Source organism: Phascolarctos cinereus, unplaced genomic scaffold, assembly GCF_003287225.1.
Source record: "Phascolarctos cinereus isolate Bilbo 61053 unplaced genomic scaffold, phaCin_HiC Scaffold_1;HRSCAF=81, whole genome shotgun sequence".
Classification (NCBI taxonomy): domain Eukaryota; kingdom Metazoa; phylum Chordata; class Mammalia; order Diprotodontia; family Phascolarctidae; genus Phascolarctos; species Phascolarctos cinereus.
The window spans coordinates 206,032,943-206,050,284 of record NW_027555514.1 but is presented as its reverse complement, the minus strand read 5'-3'; the positions used below and the strand labels follow the sequence as shown (position 1 = coordinate 206,050,284).

Genomic DNA, 17,342 nt, shown 5'->3' with positions numbered 1-17,342 from the left:
CACCCTTATGGGCAAATGAGTAGTAGTCCTCTTAGACTAATCAAACAAAAGTTGGCCAGAGGTGGGGAGAAGGAAAGAACCACCATCCATTAATTCAGCAAGGCCTCCAGGAGACCTTTCTTTTTTTCCTCTCTCTCTCTCTCCTTGTCTCTCTCTTACCTTCCTGTGACTCTCTGAAAATAAACTGGATACCCCCATCTGTGACTTTATACTAGTAACAGCAAATTCAAGGGCCATCATTTGAACCATGTGATCTGCCAACACAGAATCCTTTATCCATTTAGTTTATTGAGTAACTGAGAAAAATTGGTCACCTAAAATCATTCCTACACTTAATCACTTTGGGACAACCCCAGATTAATGAGGGAAACTCATACTTGTATTAATCAATATAAACTGTTGTCCAGGGTCGAGCCGTTTATGGACTGAATGCTTAACTACTGAGTTTGTTCAACTTTTATGACACTGAATAAAACATGGAATTGTAAGTTTTTGCTATTGTTATTTTGTTTTTTTGTTTGGTGAAACTTGTAAGCATACGTCTTCTTTCAATGTCTGGGAAATCTTCCTGTACGGAGCAGTGTCCTTGTTTCCTGGTACCACTCTAAGTCCCCTGCCTTACTCCTGTTACTTACTCAATTTGATCCCTCTAGCTATGAATTGCCATGAATCTGGTCTGTATTAATCCTTAAAGGAATTCTATCAATCCCTTAATAAGATGAGTAGTTAAGGAGATGTCTCCACAGACTCAGGGTACTTTAAACCGTAACTGAGCTATCTGCTTCTATAATTTTGATTCCGCAAGTATAGGAATGTTGGGCTTAAAGATCAAAGTACGGAAATTGTAGGGGAACCTTACTCGATTGTCTAAACCTAGCCTTTCAAGTCTGGGAAACTAAACCTGTTCCTTAAGAGAATAAATTCCTTATACTGACCAGAAACCCAGTCAGCTCTGAAGACTGATGAAAGGAATGCAATTTTTGTCCCACTGTACACCTCAAGCAATACAAGTGTCTTATTTGGAAACTGCCTCTGCACTGGCAAATAAGGTACTGTTTCTTTGTTACTTTGTTTGAATCCTATATAAAGTGTAATTACAGACACTCAAGAGGAATCAGTCATCCTCTTTCAGCTCTCCCCTCTGCTAGATGGCATAATAAACTTCTTTCTAAATTATTCCAGTTTAGGAAAGTCTTGTTCTAAGCTAATAGTGCCTATTATCCTACACTCCCTCCAAAAGGAACTATTACAATATACTGTCATTTTTTGCAAATTTTCAGGGTGTGAGGTAAAATCTCAGGTTTAATGTAATTTGCATTTCTCTTATTAGTGATTTGGTGTATACATGTAGTTGTGCAATCTTGGGTTTTTTTCCAGAAGTGATCTGTGAATTCTTTCAACTGGTACTTCATTTTCTTTGTTTAGAAGTTCTGAGTATTTCTTTTCTACCATATATTACATTGTAGTGTTAAAGGTTTTTGTACTGTCATATTTTGGAGGGAGACTTAAGATCTTCAGGTTATTTCTCCACATCCTGTCTTTGAGATTAGTATGTTTTGCTTCTATGGCAAGCATATTTTATTTTAAAGTGATTGTTTTGTTTTCTTTTTGCTTCACTTCTAAATCAGCCTTCATTTCTGTACATTTGTATTCCTAATCTGTTGTTCTCACATTTGTTCCTGTGGTTAAGAAGCACTATCCCAGATTGCAGTTTTTCTATTCTGCCCATCATGTTTTGTCATAAAGTCTGCTCTTATAATTCTCATTTCTCTTTTAAACCACTCAGGAATAGTATGTTGTAGTTCCATATTCTCTATACATTCAACAGGATCCTCTGTGTCAACAAGTGTTGTCATTTTCTTTACAGCAATTATTCACATAGCTCACTTATGAATTCTGGAGGCCATATTTCCTTAAGTTGTTAATATTTTCCCTGTTGACTTATCTGCTTAAGTTCAAAGTCTTTGAGTTATCTTCTTCCCGGAATCTTTACTACTTTCAGTCTTTTTTTCCTGATTTTCCCCTATTAACTTTCTGAAGGTCCTCTCTGATGGTAGTTTTCTTGGAGGATGTATGTCAAAGGACCTCAGTCACCTCCCACACTGAGCAATTCAAACCAGTTTAGGTCTCTGGAATAATTAAATGATTTTTGGGTAGTCAGAACAGCGCTCTTTCCTTCAGGCTTACACACACACACACACACACACACACACACACACACACACACACACACACACACACACACACAGTGGGTGTACTATCCTGTAGTCCTGTCCCATTTCCTCTGACAAGTTCAGAGACACCTTGCTGGTACTGTATTGATAATTCAGAGCTTTGGGTGCTAAGACGACATGAATTTTTTTTTTGTTTTACTCCTGAAGAGTGTCAACAAGAAATCACACCTTCACAAAACTTACATGAAAACTAGGTTTTTTACAAAGGAATGAACATGCATGTGGAAATCAAAGCCAGAACAAAAAGTTCCTAGTCTTTGCAGAAGTTTTCATTTTTATAATAGCAGAACAAAGGGAGGAGGGGATATAAGGAAGTGGCATAACATGGGAAGGGAAACAGTGCACCAAAGATGGGGAAAAAAGACAAGATTATTCCCCACAGGGAGGATCAAGGTGATGACAAAAGCTGCATTCTTTTCCCTTGGAAACTGCTAGACTATAAAGATAGGAGGTTCGGCTTATCTGCAAAGGACCCCAGCTGCACAACTGCTACCCAGCAGGCATAGACTGGCTGACGCCTGCCTATCTTGCCTCCCAAGGACACAAGAGGAGTCTGGCTTGGGGTGCAACAACAAATTATATCAGCTCAGAGGGTACTTCATCCTTGGCACATTCAGAGTCTCATGCATACTCTGGGTCCAGTGCTTCTGGAAAATATAGAAACTCAAGAAGACAGGTTATGTTGGACTCAGGGCAACAAGGGCAGCAATGAGAAATGGGGGAGGATACCAGGTGATTTCAGAGTCAATTAGCAGAAGTTCATGGGAGGGGTTTTGTTTGCTTGTTTATTTTAATTTTTGTATTGCAGATGTCCTACATCATGGAGACATCTGAAGTTGCTTTATCTTTGGTGCATAATTTCTGTTTCAGATAGGTTTTGATAGGTTGTGGGGAACAAAGAAAATGTCTAGTCCTTTACTGTGTTGCTCACAGGACCCACAAGTCTCCCTCAAGCCTAAACAATGAGACTAGTCTATGTCAGTCTAAGATTAAAATAATCTAACCCTTGGTTCATCCAGGTAGTTACTGCTGCTAGAACCTGATCAATCAGCTGAACTCCTTTATTTGTCACATTTCAAAACTTACATATTTCCTAATCAGAGTCATGAAAAAAGGGACTGCCTACTTGGATCTATGAAGCTTCTACCTAAAAGTCAGTAATGGTGAAAGGTTCCTATGGCTACTTTCAATTTAATTCAACTCAACAAGCATTTACTAAGCTTTTATTATGTGCCAGGAACTGTGCAAAGGGCGGGGATATAAAGGCAAAAAAAGCCCCCAAAAAACAGAACCTACTCAGAAGGAGTGCACAGTCTAAAGAAGAAGACAATATGCAAACAACAATGTACAAACAAGATATACACAGGATAAATTGGAGATAATCTAAAAGTAAAAGCACTTGCACTAAGGGAGATCAGAAAAGGCTTCTTTGCAGAAGATGGGATATTAAGCAAGCCAGAAAAGATATGAGAGGCCAGACAGATGAGGAAGGAGAGCAATCCAGGAATGGGGGAAAGCCAGTGAAAGTACACAAGTCAGGAGATTGGAAATAATAGGAAATCACAAGGTTATGAAGAGCTTTGAATGCTTAACAGGATTTTATATTTCATCCTGGAAGTGATAGGGAGCCACTGGATTTTATTAAATAGGTGGATTACATGGTTAGATCTGGGTTTCAGGAAGGTCTTTTTGACAGCTGAGTGGAGAATGGACTAGAATGTAGTAAGACTTGAGGCAGGGAAGCCAACCAGAAAACTATTGCAATGGTCCAGGCAAGAGGTAATAAGGGCCTGCATCAGCAGGGTGGGAATGAAAGAGGAGAGAAGCTCCTCTTTCAAGAAGTGTTAAGAAGGTAGGACTTGACAACTGATTAGATGGAGGCATGTGAGAGAGAGTGAGGAGATGAGGATGACTCTTAGGTTTTGAGCTTGGGATGACTTTGAGGCAATAAAAATGGAAAGAGTGAAGGGACAGGACACCACTGAGAAGAGATACATCAAAGTACTATAATATACACGACTAACTCCAGGGAAAATATGCTGATAAAGAAAGGAAATAAAAATTAACATCAAAGAAATAAATGGAATAAGACTCAAACTCAATGGCTTAAGTGTAACCTTAAATGTAAATGGATTGGGGCAGCTAGGTGGCACAGTGGATAGAGCTCTGGCCTTGGAGTCAGGAGGACCTGAGTTCAAATCTTGCCTCAGACACTTGACACTTACTAGCTGTGTGACCCTGGGCAAGCCACTTAATCCCAATTGCCTAAGCAGAAAAAAAAAATTTACTAGACAACAGATGATTTCAAAATGCAGCAGTCGGAAATATGCTATCACACAAAGCAAACAAAAATTCACAATGACAAGAGATAAACAGGGAGAATACATTATGCTTAAAGATACCATGGACAATGAAACTATCAATAGGATTATAAGACCATAGATGTAAAGCTAGAAAGGACTTTAGAAGCTATTTAATCGAACCTCCTCATTTTACAGACTTCAACGATTGTGTTGGGTCTTCTATCTGTTTTTAGAAGCTCCTTATCTATTAATTTTTTTTTCCCTATCACTTTCAACAAAAGTCCTTTTTGCTACCATATTGTGGTTCTTCTTGTCCTGGTACCCCTACAAGTCTAACCCAAGTTAGACTTCTGATGGCAACAAAGGGCTCATAAGAAGAGGGATTCGACTTCCAAACAATGAGAGCTGTCCAAAAATTCCTATTCCAAAAGGAATAGGTTGCCTCAAGAAGTAATGAGTTTCTCCTTATTGGAGGCTGTCAAGCTGAGACTAGATTACCACTTGTCATTACCTCTCAAATTCTGTGAATCTTTGGTACTAATATTCTCAGTTCTTAACTGAGAATTCTGGCTAGAAATTTCCTTCACACTATCACAGTTATTAGCAGCTAACTTCTATATAGAATTCAGGTCCATAAAGCTTTTCCCACATTTAATAAGGATTTTTTTACATTATATGTAACAGGGAGGTAGTATGATAAAATGTCTACAGTGCTGGTGTTGTGGTTTGGGGAGCTGGGAATTTAAGGGCATGGAGAGAGTCTGCCTGGAAAGAATTCAACCACTCAAGTCTTCTTTCAGTCAGGGGGTAGTTTACTGTAATGCCAATAGGAGTATGCCTATAGGTGAGATTCCTAGGGAATCTTGTGACTTAATGGGGGTGACAGTGATACTGATATACAAAAAAAGATTGTGAGAAGATCTGGATGGGATTAAGGAGTGGTAAATAGCCTGGGGTAGGCCCAGGTGCAACAGTGAAAGGAATTAAGTGGTAGGAATTAAACGGTACAGAGTCACAGGGAAAGGACTATTAAAAGGACTATTGAGTATCTAGGTGGGTTGGGATGGGCCAAATGCCTAAGGAAAGATGACAGGGACTGAGTTGTGTAGGAAAATTCAGGGACTGCATTGCTTTCAAAGACATGGTCTTTTTCTTTTAGGGATCTACATCTCATCACCCCATCACTGGAATTAAAGTCAGAGGACCTGGGTTTAAATTTTGGCTCTGCCAACTATGTGACCTTGGGAAAGTCATTTAACCTCTCTGGGCCTCAGTTTCCTCATTGAGAACTGATGTAGAAAGCCTCTGACATTCCTTCCAACTCAAAATGTATCAACTACAATCTTAGATAATCTTCATGATAGCCCTGTAAAGCAAGTACTACAGGTACTCCTGTCCTTCTTCTACAAAAGAGGAAATTGAGACAAAAAGAACGTGTAATTTGTCTACAGACATCCAACTGTTAAGTGTCAGAAGTGGGATGTGAATCTATATCTCTTTTGAATTATTTATATTATAATATACAAGAGGAAAAAGGACCAAGACACCAATTAGGAATTAACAAATGCAATGAAATCCAAATGTACCCACTTCTAGCAATACCACTTCTAGGTCTTTATCCCAAAGAGATCATAAAAAAGGGAAAAGGACCCACATGTACAAAAATATTTATAGCAGCTCTTTTTGTGATGGCAAAGAATTGGAAATTGAGGGGGATGCCCATCAATTGGGGAATGGCTGAACAAATTGTGGTATATGAATGTAATGAAATACTATTGTGCCATAAGAAATGATGATGAGGCAGACTTCAAAAAAACTTGGAAAGACTTACAGGAACTGATACAGAATGAAATGAGCAGAACCAGGAGAACACTGTACACAGTAACAGCCACACTATGAGATGACTGACTTTGATAGATTTGGCTCTTCACAGCAACACAAGAATCTAGGACAACTCCAAAAGATTCATGATGGAAATTGCTATCCACACCCAGAGAAAGAAATATGGAGTCTGAATGCAGATGGAAGCATACTATTTGCTCTCCTTTTCCTTTGTTGTTTTGTTTTATTGTTTCATTCTCATGGTTCCTCCTATTAGTTCTAACTGTTCCTTCCATCATGGCTAATGGGAAAATATGCTTAACATGAATGTATATGTAGAGCTTATATTGGATTGTATGCCATGGGGGGGGGGAATGGGAGGGGGGAGAAAATTTAAAACTCAAAATCTCATGGAAGTCAATGGTGAAAACTAAAAATAAATTACTTAAACTAATAAAATAAAATTCAAATGTAGATATTGTCCCTCAAAACAATCATATGCTTGTTTTGTGAAGATCTAAAATAAAATATTAAGAATACCTAACATGTGCACAGATTTTTCCTCAAACTGGGACTCCTAATTTTTTCATTAATATATTTTGCCTCCTATACCTCAAACCTTTTTTTTAAGGCTCTGTCCTTCCTCAACAAACCCCAATTAGTGCTAAATTATAGATGATACTAAAGATTTTTGGCTCAGAGACAAAGAAACTGACTTACATAAAGTACAAGGGAGAGTTAATGAGAAAGCCTAAGTTAGACTGGTGACCAGTTTGGCTCACTGTTTTCTTAAAATTAATCAGATTATAAGTAAGCTCTGTCCTTTTCAGTCCCAAGCCCAGAATTCCTTGAAGGCAGAAGTCCCAAGGGTTCTAGTCATAAAACTGACTGTCTTGTATCTCAAAAGATGTTACTCTAATTTTTATAAATATTCAACAAATATTTACAGATTCTTAATACCTACTTCCTAAGTCTGTAGTGAAGAAAGGACATTAATAAACTTTAAAACACTATGTAAATGTGAGTCATTATCTATTTTTTAAATTGATAACAAACTCAAAGTCCACAACACAAATACTCTTCAATTTAAAAAGTAGAAAGTTTATATTTACCTGTTGGATTCCTACTGCGTAAGTTTTCAAAAAGAATTCTGAAAATTCAATGTATTCCTTGGTCACATTTCCCGGGCTTCCATATCTTAAAACACACATAGAGAAACAGTTTCAATACTTGAATTGTTAAAAGTAAAGCAAGTGTAAGAACTTAATGAGAACAGTGTCTTCCCCATAAAAAGACATCAGTAAATATTTGTTAAATGAAAAAAAATTTCCATATATAAATTTAAGGCTGGTCCTAAGTACAGGTAAAGGTGGACATTTGATTCTTTTGTCACAAGAAACAAAAGAGCTAAGATTTGTCCACAAACTACAAGGATGAAGAAAAGCATCTCTCTCCCAGCTGCTATCTACTATTTGAGTAATCCAAGGTTACTCTCTCAACTTCCTAGATGACTTTACCATCTCAGGGTCTCTCTCCACCCTATCCCCTGACATAATCCTAGAGAATTCAATATACATGCTGATGACTCAAATACCTTTAATTCAATCTCTTCAACTTTCATAGTGACTTCTATCTGCATTCCATTTTCGCCATATACTAGCTTCAGTCACAAACTAAATTTGACTATCTACCAAGATCTGAAATTCTGAAGATTTCTGAAATTCCCTCTAAACTTACATGTCCCTCAGTCACACTGATTGTACCTTCATTTTCATCTGATCTCCAGTCCCTTGACGTATGCCTCTCCCCCATTCTGGTTTCACATCCAATTTTAACCCTATGGTAGGCAACCATGATGATTCACCCATCCATTTTTATCTCTTACTTTCTCCTCCCACACTTTACCATTATAGATCTTCTAATCTTGAACCCTGAATGATTCAAACATTCAGATTTATCCAGTCCTACTCCAGGGATGTCAGAGAAAGTACTGAAACTGTACATACCTCACAAACTACAAATTTTTAAGTTATTTACTATTGTTTGCAAGCCACTTTTCAATTATTTTCTACCTCATTCCACACAATTTCAAAACTTTTCTTCTCAAGGCCTTCTTCCACCCTCTACAGATGACCTAGCTTCCTATTTTACTGAGACAATCACAGCTTTCAACATATACTTTCTCCTCCACACTTCAAAACCTTTCAGTATTTTCACCAATCCTCTCTTCCTCTCCTACTTTCCTATATGAGAAGTGCCCATAGTTCCAGAATGGAATAATCTCTCTTCTACTTAGATCCCTTCACTTCAAACCCCTTCCAAAAGTTTTCATTTCCATAACTCATCTCCCAATCTCTCCAGAATCTTCCATTTCTCTTTATACTAGGCTCTTTCCCATCTGCCTACAAACATTCTCAGCTACACCCACCCATAAAAGTATCTTTCCTCACCCCTTCTCTACCATCAGGCCTCCATCCAATTTATCTCTTCTTATATATACCTAACTTCTTGAAAAAGTAATCTATACATAATATTTCTACTTCCTCAATATCTGTTCTTCAACTTCTTGAAATCTTTTTATTCCCATCACTCTAATGAAACTACTTTCAAGAATTCATTGTTGACCTCCTTTATCAACAAATGCAAGTGCTCTCTGACCTTTCTGCAGTTCTTGATACTTAGTTAATTCTACCTTGTGGACATTTTTTCTTCCAAAACATCATATTCTCCAGGAAATCCTCCTACTTCTCTAACTCCTTTATCTGCTCTCTTTTTTTCCTCTTCTTGACTACCTAATACAGTGTTCCTCAAGGTTCTATCATTAGTTCCTTTTACTCCTCCATGCTCTCTCCCTTGGTGATTGAGCACATACAATCTCCAACAGTGATCCTTCTTCAGAGCCTACACACCAACAACATTACAGGATATCTCTACCTAAATGTTCTACTGGCACTTCGAACTGAATATGTCTGAAATCTTCCTTTTTCTCTATTCCTATCAGTGGCAACAGTATTTACCCAGTCATTCTTGTTTGGAACTTAAAAATTACCTTAGGTTCTCCCCTCTCCCTCACTCCCCACTTTCAATCAATTGTGAAGTTTTAACATTTCTAGCTCGGCAATTTCTCACAAATCCATTATTTCCTGTCTATTCCCACATCACAACATCGGTTAAAGCCATGATTACCAGCTGCATGAACAATTTCATAAAGTTTCATGGACTCATCCTTCCAATCCATCCTTCATACTGTTGCCACATTAACTTTACACAGGTTCACTGATCCAATCACGTCATTCTTTTGCTTAAAATCCTTTAATGCCCAATTTCTTTGAATGTATCCCTGCTATATACCAAATAAAATTCAAACTCTGTAGCCCTCCATAATCTGGAATTACTTGATCTTTCCAGCTTTTTCTAGCCACTCCTTTGTCTCATCTCCACAAGTACTACAGGCTCCAAGCTATACTCTTCACATGCTTACTATTTCCTATTTCTGTGTTTCACTCCATGCTACTTCCTATGCCTGAAATGCTCCTCACCCATTTCTCCCTACTAAATTTCTACGAATCCTTTAAAGTCCAACTTCAAATGCCATCTCATTCACTAAATCTTCCCTCATCCTGTCATTCAAAAATGATCATTACCACCTTGGACACTGTATGACACTAGGTTTGTACCTTTCATATAACAAAACTTTTTGCATTACATTTATTTGTATGTTTTTTATCCCCCTACCTATTGGATTATGAGCTCTATGAGGGGAAGGACTGTCTTACTGAATCATTACATCTCCTCCAGGACCTCTAGTGCTCTACACATTGTAAGCACTCAAAAAAAAGTCTTAAATTGTATTTCAAATAAAATTAGCAAATACTATTTAGATTGATAAAGATAAGAAAGATAAGTCCTAGACTCACATCTGAGGTTCAGATAGCTTTTTTCGGGCTAAGTATCCTTAAGGGACCTCAGGAAAAAAATTTTTTTTGAAGCAACTCTGCAATAAGGTATCCCCTTCTAAAGGTTCTATTACTCCTTTATTTTTCAATCACCTTTCTCCCAAAATATTTCCTCTTATACAAATAGTTATTTGCCATATCTGCTCACAGTACATTTGTGGAACTAAGACATGTTTAAAAAAAAAGTTAAAAAAAATTTTTTTAATCACTTGGTACTATAATATTGTAATAATAATTTCAATTCTCTGTCTTATAGGTTTAAAACCTGAATTTTGCACAAACTTCTGAAGAACACCTTCAAAAGGTTACAAAGTAAACAAATCATTTACAAACTCTAGTATGGAATAAAGGAATTCTGCTCCTTCTTTCTGAAAACTCCTAGGCTGAATTCCAAGAAGCACAGCAATGTTATTTCTATTATATGAGAAGCATACAGAAGTGCCTGACATAAACTGCTGAAGGTCATCAAGTCAAAATCTGTCTACTCTCATAAACACAAGCCTGTTTAGGGAAAAAAACTAGAAGTTACTTCCCTCTGAGATTCCAAGTGACATATAACTTTATGTTCTATATCCCCAAAAGGGAAGAATCCCACAATGAAGGAAACACTATAAGATGCAAATAAAATAAACATAAGAATATTACCTTTCAAAAAGACGAGATACAATGTGTAATGCCCACTTCTTACATTTCCACCATACCAGTTCAGGTCTATCATCTTCATCAATCTGTAAAGTCTCCTAAAAGAACAAAAGAATGTATCAATTCTTAAGTATCTATTTGCCAACCCCTCTGGCAAGAGCTGGAGATATAAAAATCATAAGCATAGATAATAGCATACAAACTTCTGTAATAGGTTAAACTGAGTCACACTGAACTACAATCTAATTTGGTTTTATTTTACAGATCACAATAGATTAATATATCAGGATGGATTTTGGCTAGATAAAAAACAATGTTATCACCTTCCCTTGTCTATAATCCTTTACAATCTAGTTCTAGCTTACTTCTCCAAACTTATTTTCTTTCACACACTCTATGATCCAGATAGCCTAGTTGCTATTGTTCATATACAACATTATATCTCTTATCTCCATGTCTTTGTACAGGCTGTCCCCTCCCAAACCTAGAATGAACTTCCTCCTCATCTCTGCCTCTTAGAATCCCCAGCACTCTTCAAAGTTTAGTTCAAGTAGCACCTTCTATACAAGGCCTTTTCTGATAACCACCCAGGACTAGTGATCCCATCCCCAAATTATATTGTATGTAGTGTGTATTTACTTGTTTATGTACATGTTGTTTCCCATCAACAGACTCTAAGCTCTAAGTGCAGATACTGGCCCTGCACATAAGAAAAATCAATGTTGCCTAATTTCCTTCCATATTCAAAAGGCATTTTGCCAATCTTTTGGCTACAATGACCCAAAACCAAAAACACAGGTATCTATATATGCACACAAAATTGCTGTTCAGTCATGTCCAACTCTTTGTGACCCAACAGACCGTACCATACCAATACTGTCCATGGGTTTTTTCTTCACAAAGATACTGGAGTGGTTTGCCATTTCCTTCTAAAGAGAGGATAAGTGACTTGCCCAGGGTCACACAGCTAGTAAGTGTCTGAGGCCACATTTGAACACAGATCTTCCTGACTCCAGATCCAGTGCTCTAACCACTAAGCACCTAGCTGTGCACACTATATAATATAAAAATGCTAGCGATAGCAATAATAGAATAAATATAAATTTAAAAAATAAGTATAAGCAGAGGAAAAACAAGATTGCCAATTATTAGAGATGAAATGAACATTTACTTAGAGGATCTAGGAAGTCAACTAAAATATGAATGGAAACATCAACTTTACCAAAGTTACAGGATATAAAATAAATCTACATAAATTATCAGAATTTCTATCACCCACAAAATCCAGCAGGAAGAGATAAATTCCATTCAAAATAATTATAGAATGTATAAAATATTTCAGAGTCTACCTACCAAGACACTCAGTATATAAATACAACTATAAAACTGTTGAGGTTTAGGGGTGCTGAGACCCCCAAATAGTGACGCAGGTATTGCTTCGAATGAATTCAACCCAAGCCTGACAGCCAAAGACAAGGTTTATTAGAACACCAAGAGGTGGACAAGATCTTAAGGAATCTCAGCATTGGTCAGACTTTAAGGAATCTGAGCATTTGTAATGCTCGAGCAGGCCAGACAGAATCTGAATGATTTAAAGGTGGCAAGATGGACACATATACAGAAAGACTACAGGAAGATCTGGATGTCATCTAGGAATGGCCAATAGCTTGGGTGACTGGGAGGTAACACAGAAGGACCAGGTGCCCCAGGAAGGTGCCAGGGACCTGGGCCACTGAGCAAGGAGTGGCTGTATAAGGTACGGCCATACCTACTAGTTAAAAGGATTACTAGGATGGGTCAATGCCTCAGGTGAAAGCCAGCCAGAAACTGGGCCAAGTGGGAAAGCTCAAGGAAGTTGGGGGGGGGGGACGGTTTTCTGGGCCTATACCAATGCCTATATATACATCAAAACCCTCTTTACAAAAACAGACTTAAATAAATATTAATTATTCATGGAAATCCTAAGCCAATATAAGAAAACAATATTGCCTAAATTTATTTGCTCATTGAGTGTCATACCAATTAAACTGCTAAAGGATTACTTTATAAAGTTAGAAAAAATAATGAAATCTATCTGCAGGAACAAAAGGTCAAAAATATCAAAGGAAATAATGAAAAAAGTGGGAATGAAGGAGGCTTAGCTAGACCAGATCTCAAAAAAGAAAGCAATTACTACAAAGCAGTTATCATTCAAACTTCTGGTGCTGGTGGAGAGGAGTGGGAGGGGGAAAGCAAACAAAGCAGATTTGTGTTTGGGGGGAAAGGGGGAACCCATTTACTGCTACTTAAAACATAGACTGATCAGCAAAACAGATTAGGTATGCAACATGCTGAAGCAAACAGCAACAGATAAACTCAAAGACTCCAAATACGGAGACAAACAAAAAACTGTTTAGAAAACTACAAAGTAGTCCAGGAAACTTCAGTCAGGTAAAGACCAACATCTCACAACAAATTTTTTTGTTTTTTTCTTTCTTAAAGACCAGCCTTAACCTCAAACCACTCTGGCTCTCCTTGATGGTTCAACAATAGGTCTCAGACCAAGCCTAACTAGATCACTGTTTGGGCCCAGATTGGCACAGAATGAATGTAAATAGCAATTGTTTTTGTTTTGGCCAGAAATCCTAAGAGTCTCCCCCTGCCAAGTAATTTTTTTTTAAACAGGTAAAGAGAAGCCATTCTCTGCCTCATATCTTATTAAACCTTAATCACTGAATGGGTGTTGCCTCAGTCAACCTGAGACCTGTTAAAGACCTTGGCTTGAAAATGCCAAGGTCCCACTGCATCCTGGGCCATCTTCAGTTGTCCTGATCTATATCTGGCCACTGGACCCAGATGTCTCCAGAGAAGAAAGTGAGGCTGGAGACTTTGTACAGCTCTCCCTCACTAAATTTCGATTCACTCTCATGGAATCACCTCTCTGATGTCATGGTCCTTTGGAGAACGAAGGCCAAACAACGACAACAAGAACACCTCAGAACACACACCAAGAAAAGCTACAACTGTATACAGGCCTTAAACTCCATATTCCAAGCTCTGCTCGTCTTCCCCTTCATGGAAAAAATGTCTTCTCCTACCTTGTCCCCTTTCCACCCCCTCTCCAATAAGTTGATCAACTGAAATCTCATCATCATGCACTAGACTCTGATTTTGATACTCAACACCTCAACTCACCCTCAGTCGCCAATCTCCCCTCTGCAGGGCTGGAGAGAAAAGCACTAAACTGCTCCCAAAGTCTTCCTAATAAAAGGAGCCTTAACAATCTTTCTGGTGACTCCATTTTCCAACAGCAGACCTGCTTGGCTTTGACTCCATGGAAAAACATGCCTCCAGCTGAGAACTTTTTAGTGTCTTACACACACACACACACACACACACACACACACACACACACACAACCACCACCACCACCACCACCACCACCACCACCACCACCACCACCACCACCACCACCACCACCACCACCACCACCACCACCACCACCACCACCACCACCACCACCACCACCACCACCATCACCACCACTTTAAAGCTTCTTTTTGTGTGCTGTCTTCCCCTACTAGATAATAAACTCCTTGAGGGCAAGGACTGTCTCTTTTTCTTATCTGTGTCCCCTGACACTTAGTAGGTACTTAATAAATGTTTATTTGATTGAATATGAAAGGTCAAATCATAAACAAACTAGGAATCAAGGAAGAAATGTTTGTCTTTCCAAACTACTGGCAGGGGAAGAATTCACGACCAAACAAGAAATGAGGGGATCACAAATAAAGATAAAAGGAACAATTTTGATTATATGAAATTAAAAAGTTTGCACAAATAAAACTAATGCTGTTAATATTAGTTTCTTTTTTTTTTAGGCAAATGGGGTTAAGTGAATGCTGTTAATATTAGAAGGGAAACAATTAACTGGAAGGAGGGAAAGAATCTCTGTATCAAATTTCTCCAGTAAATATAACTAAGATACAAAAGGAATTTATTCAAATATATAAGAACAATAACCATTCCCTAATAGATTTGATCAAAGGATGTGAAAAGACAGTTTTCAAAGAAAGAAATCCAAGTTACTAAAAATAAATAAATAAAAAGCGCTAAATCATTAATAATTAAAGAAATGGAAATTAAAGCAACTCTATCATTCTACCTCATATCCTTCCATGAGATTGGCAAAAATGGCCAAAAAAAGGAAGATGACAATTTTTCAAATAGCTGATTGCTTTAATTTTTAAGGCACAGGTACTTTTAATGCACTGATGGTGGAACTATAAATTTGTCAAGTCAATCTGGAAATCAATTTAGAATTATGCCCAGGAAAGATACTAAACCCTTTGATGCAGCCTGACCACTACTAGGCCAATACTCCAAAGAGTTCAAATAAAGACAGTTGGTACCCATCTCTATGAAAATACTTAAAACACCTCTTTTGGTGGTGGCAAAGAAGTGGAAATCAATTGTGTGTCAATCAATTGGGGAAAAGCTGAAGAAATCATGGTATATAGATTATGCATAGTAAAAAATGATAAAAGGGACAGTTTCAGAAAAACCTGAGATGATTTGTACGAGATGATGTATTGTGAAGTAAGCAGAATTAGGAGAACAATTTAAACAATACCAACACTGTAAAGAAAATTAACTTTGAAAAACTTAAGAACTCTGGTGAAAGCAATGACCATCACAACACATGGGTCTTGCCCAAATGAATTCGGCCCAAGCCTTCTTTCAGCCAAAGACAAGGTTTCTTAGAACATCCATCCCATTGGCCAGACTCTTAAGGAATCTGCACATTGCTGAGCTATTGGCTAGATTATAAGAATCTGAGCATTTTAATGGAGACAAGATGGACCTTATATACAGAAAGATGTGGGAGGGATCTAGGAATGGCAAAGTGGTTTGAGGTGACTAGAGGAGGGGTCTCAGGGAGATCTGGATGGGATTAGCCAGTACGCTGGGGTGAACAGATTGCCTGGAACCTGGAAGACATGGCCAAGGGAGAATGGAGTCTAGATAGGATTAAGTGGCTGGGGGCCATCTGGAGGTAACAGACAATGGAGGGCTAGATAACAGAATTGGGAGATTGGGCATAGGCCATAATGAAAGGCCATTTGATAGGATTACAGTCTCAGGGGAACACCAGAGATTTGGCCATGTGGGAAAGTCCAGGGTTTTTCCCTTTTTGGGGACCAGATCCCATTCTCATCACATCCACTACCCATCTACTGACAGAGACTGGAGACAAATACTAGACTAAAGATACAGAATAAGAAATACATTTTTTTTAGGGGCAGCCAGGTGGCATAGTAGATAGAGCTCTGGCCTTGGAATCAGGAAGACCTGAGTTCAAATCCAACCACCTGACACTACCTGTGTGACCCTGGGCAAGTCACTTAACCCCAACCGTCTCACTAAAAAGCAAAAAAAAAAAATGTGTGTGTATATATATATATATATACATATATATACATATATATATATATATATATACATATATATATATATATATATACATATATATATATATATATATATATATATACATATATATATACACATACACATACATTTTTGGATATGGCCAACGTGGGGATTTATTTTGCTTGGCATGCATATTTCCTTGTAACATCTATGTGTTACAAGGGTCTTGTTTTTCTTTTTCTTTTTTAAGATGTTAAGGGATAATGGGAGAAAAAGTAGGATTAGGGATAGAGCTCCCCCACACTAAAAACAGAAGAGAACAAAAGGAAGATCAGAAGGAATCACAGACAAGCAGAACAGCTAAGAAAGTTACATGATGAATTTACATAAAAAGGAAAGCAAGCTCTAATGTAATAGATTCACAATTTTTACATACAATTCTCTCCTTATGTTTTGCGATGTATATGGAAAAGCCTGTTTTACTTGATAATTATTAAGACCAGAATAAAATTAAAGTAAAATGGAAAACAAAAACACAATACCACACATTATGACACGAAATAGCAACATGGGCACAATCATCTTTGAACAAGTTCATATTTAAAATGAATACAAAAATTTTTTACTCAACCAAAATCTGTACTCAGCAAGCACCCCAATTCCCAGCTATAACTAATTTTCCTCAAGGAAAAATCAGCCTTACTTACAGGGGGAACTATTCTATCAATAATAGTGCGGAAGATCTCCATCCAGTGCATCATAGTTTGGTTGTTCACCAACTGAAGTGGTAATGCATACTAGGAAAGAAGACAATGAAAAAATACGTAAGCTAATGTTTTGTTATGAAATATTACATTTCACTTAAACACAGTAAAAGTTCATTCATCAATAAGGAATAGAGTACTCCACAAGAACAAATTTTCCAGATAATGCTGTAAAAGTTTTAGGTCACTGCCAACATTTTTTTTTATTAT

At 37.6% G+C, this 17,342-nt stretch overlaps 1 protein-coding gene across 6 annotated transcripts in view; it reads right to left on the bottom strand.

Moving 5' to 3' along the window:
* IPO8 (importin 8) overlaps positions 1–17,342 on the bottom strand; it is a 149,172-nt gene that overhangs the window by 84,712 nt on the left and 47,118 nt on the right. For all 6 annotated transcript variants that reach the window (XR_013487451.1, XM_020975801.2, XM_020975804.2 and 3 more), the window contains 3 exons: positions 17,076–17,165; positions 10,960–11,054; positions 7,471–7,555 (listed from right to left, as the gene is read on the bottom strand). Coding sequence is in view for 5 of the 6 variants with exons in the window: in XM_020975801.2 (XP_020831460.1) it covers positions 7,471–7,555; positions 10,960–11,054; positions 17,076–17,165 (270 nt within the window). In the remaining variant the exon portion in view is untranslated. The remainder of the gene's footprint in view (positions 1–7,470; positions 7,556–10,959; positions 11,055–17,075; positions 17,166–17,342) is intronic.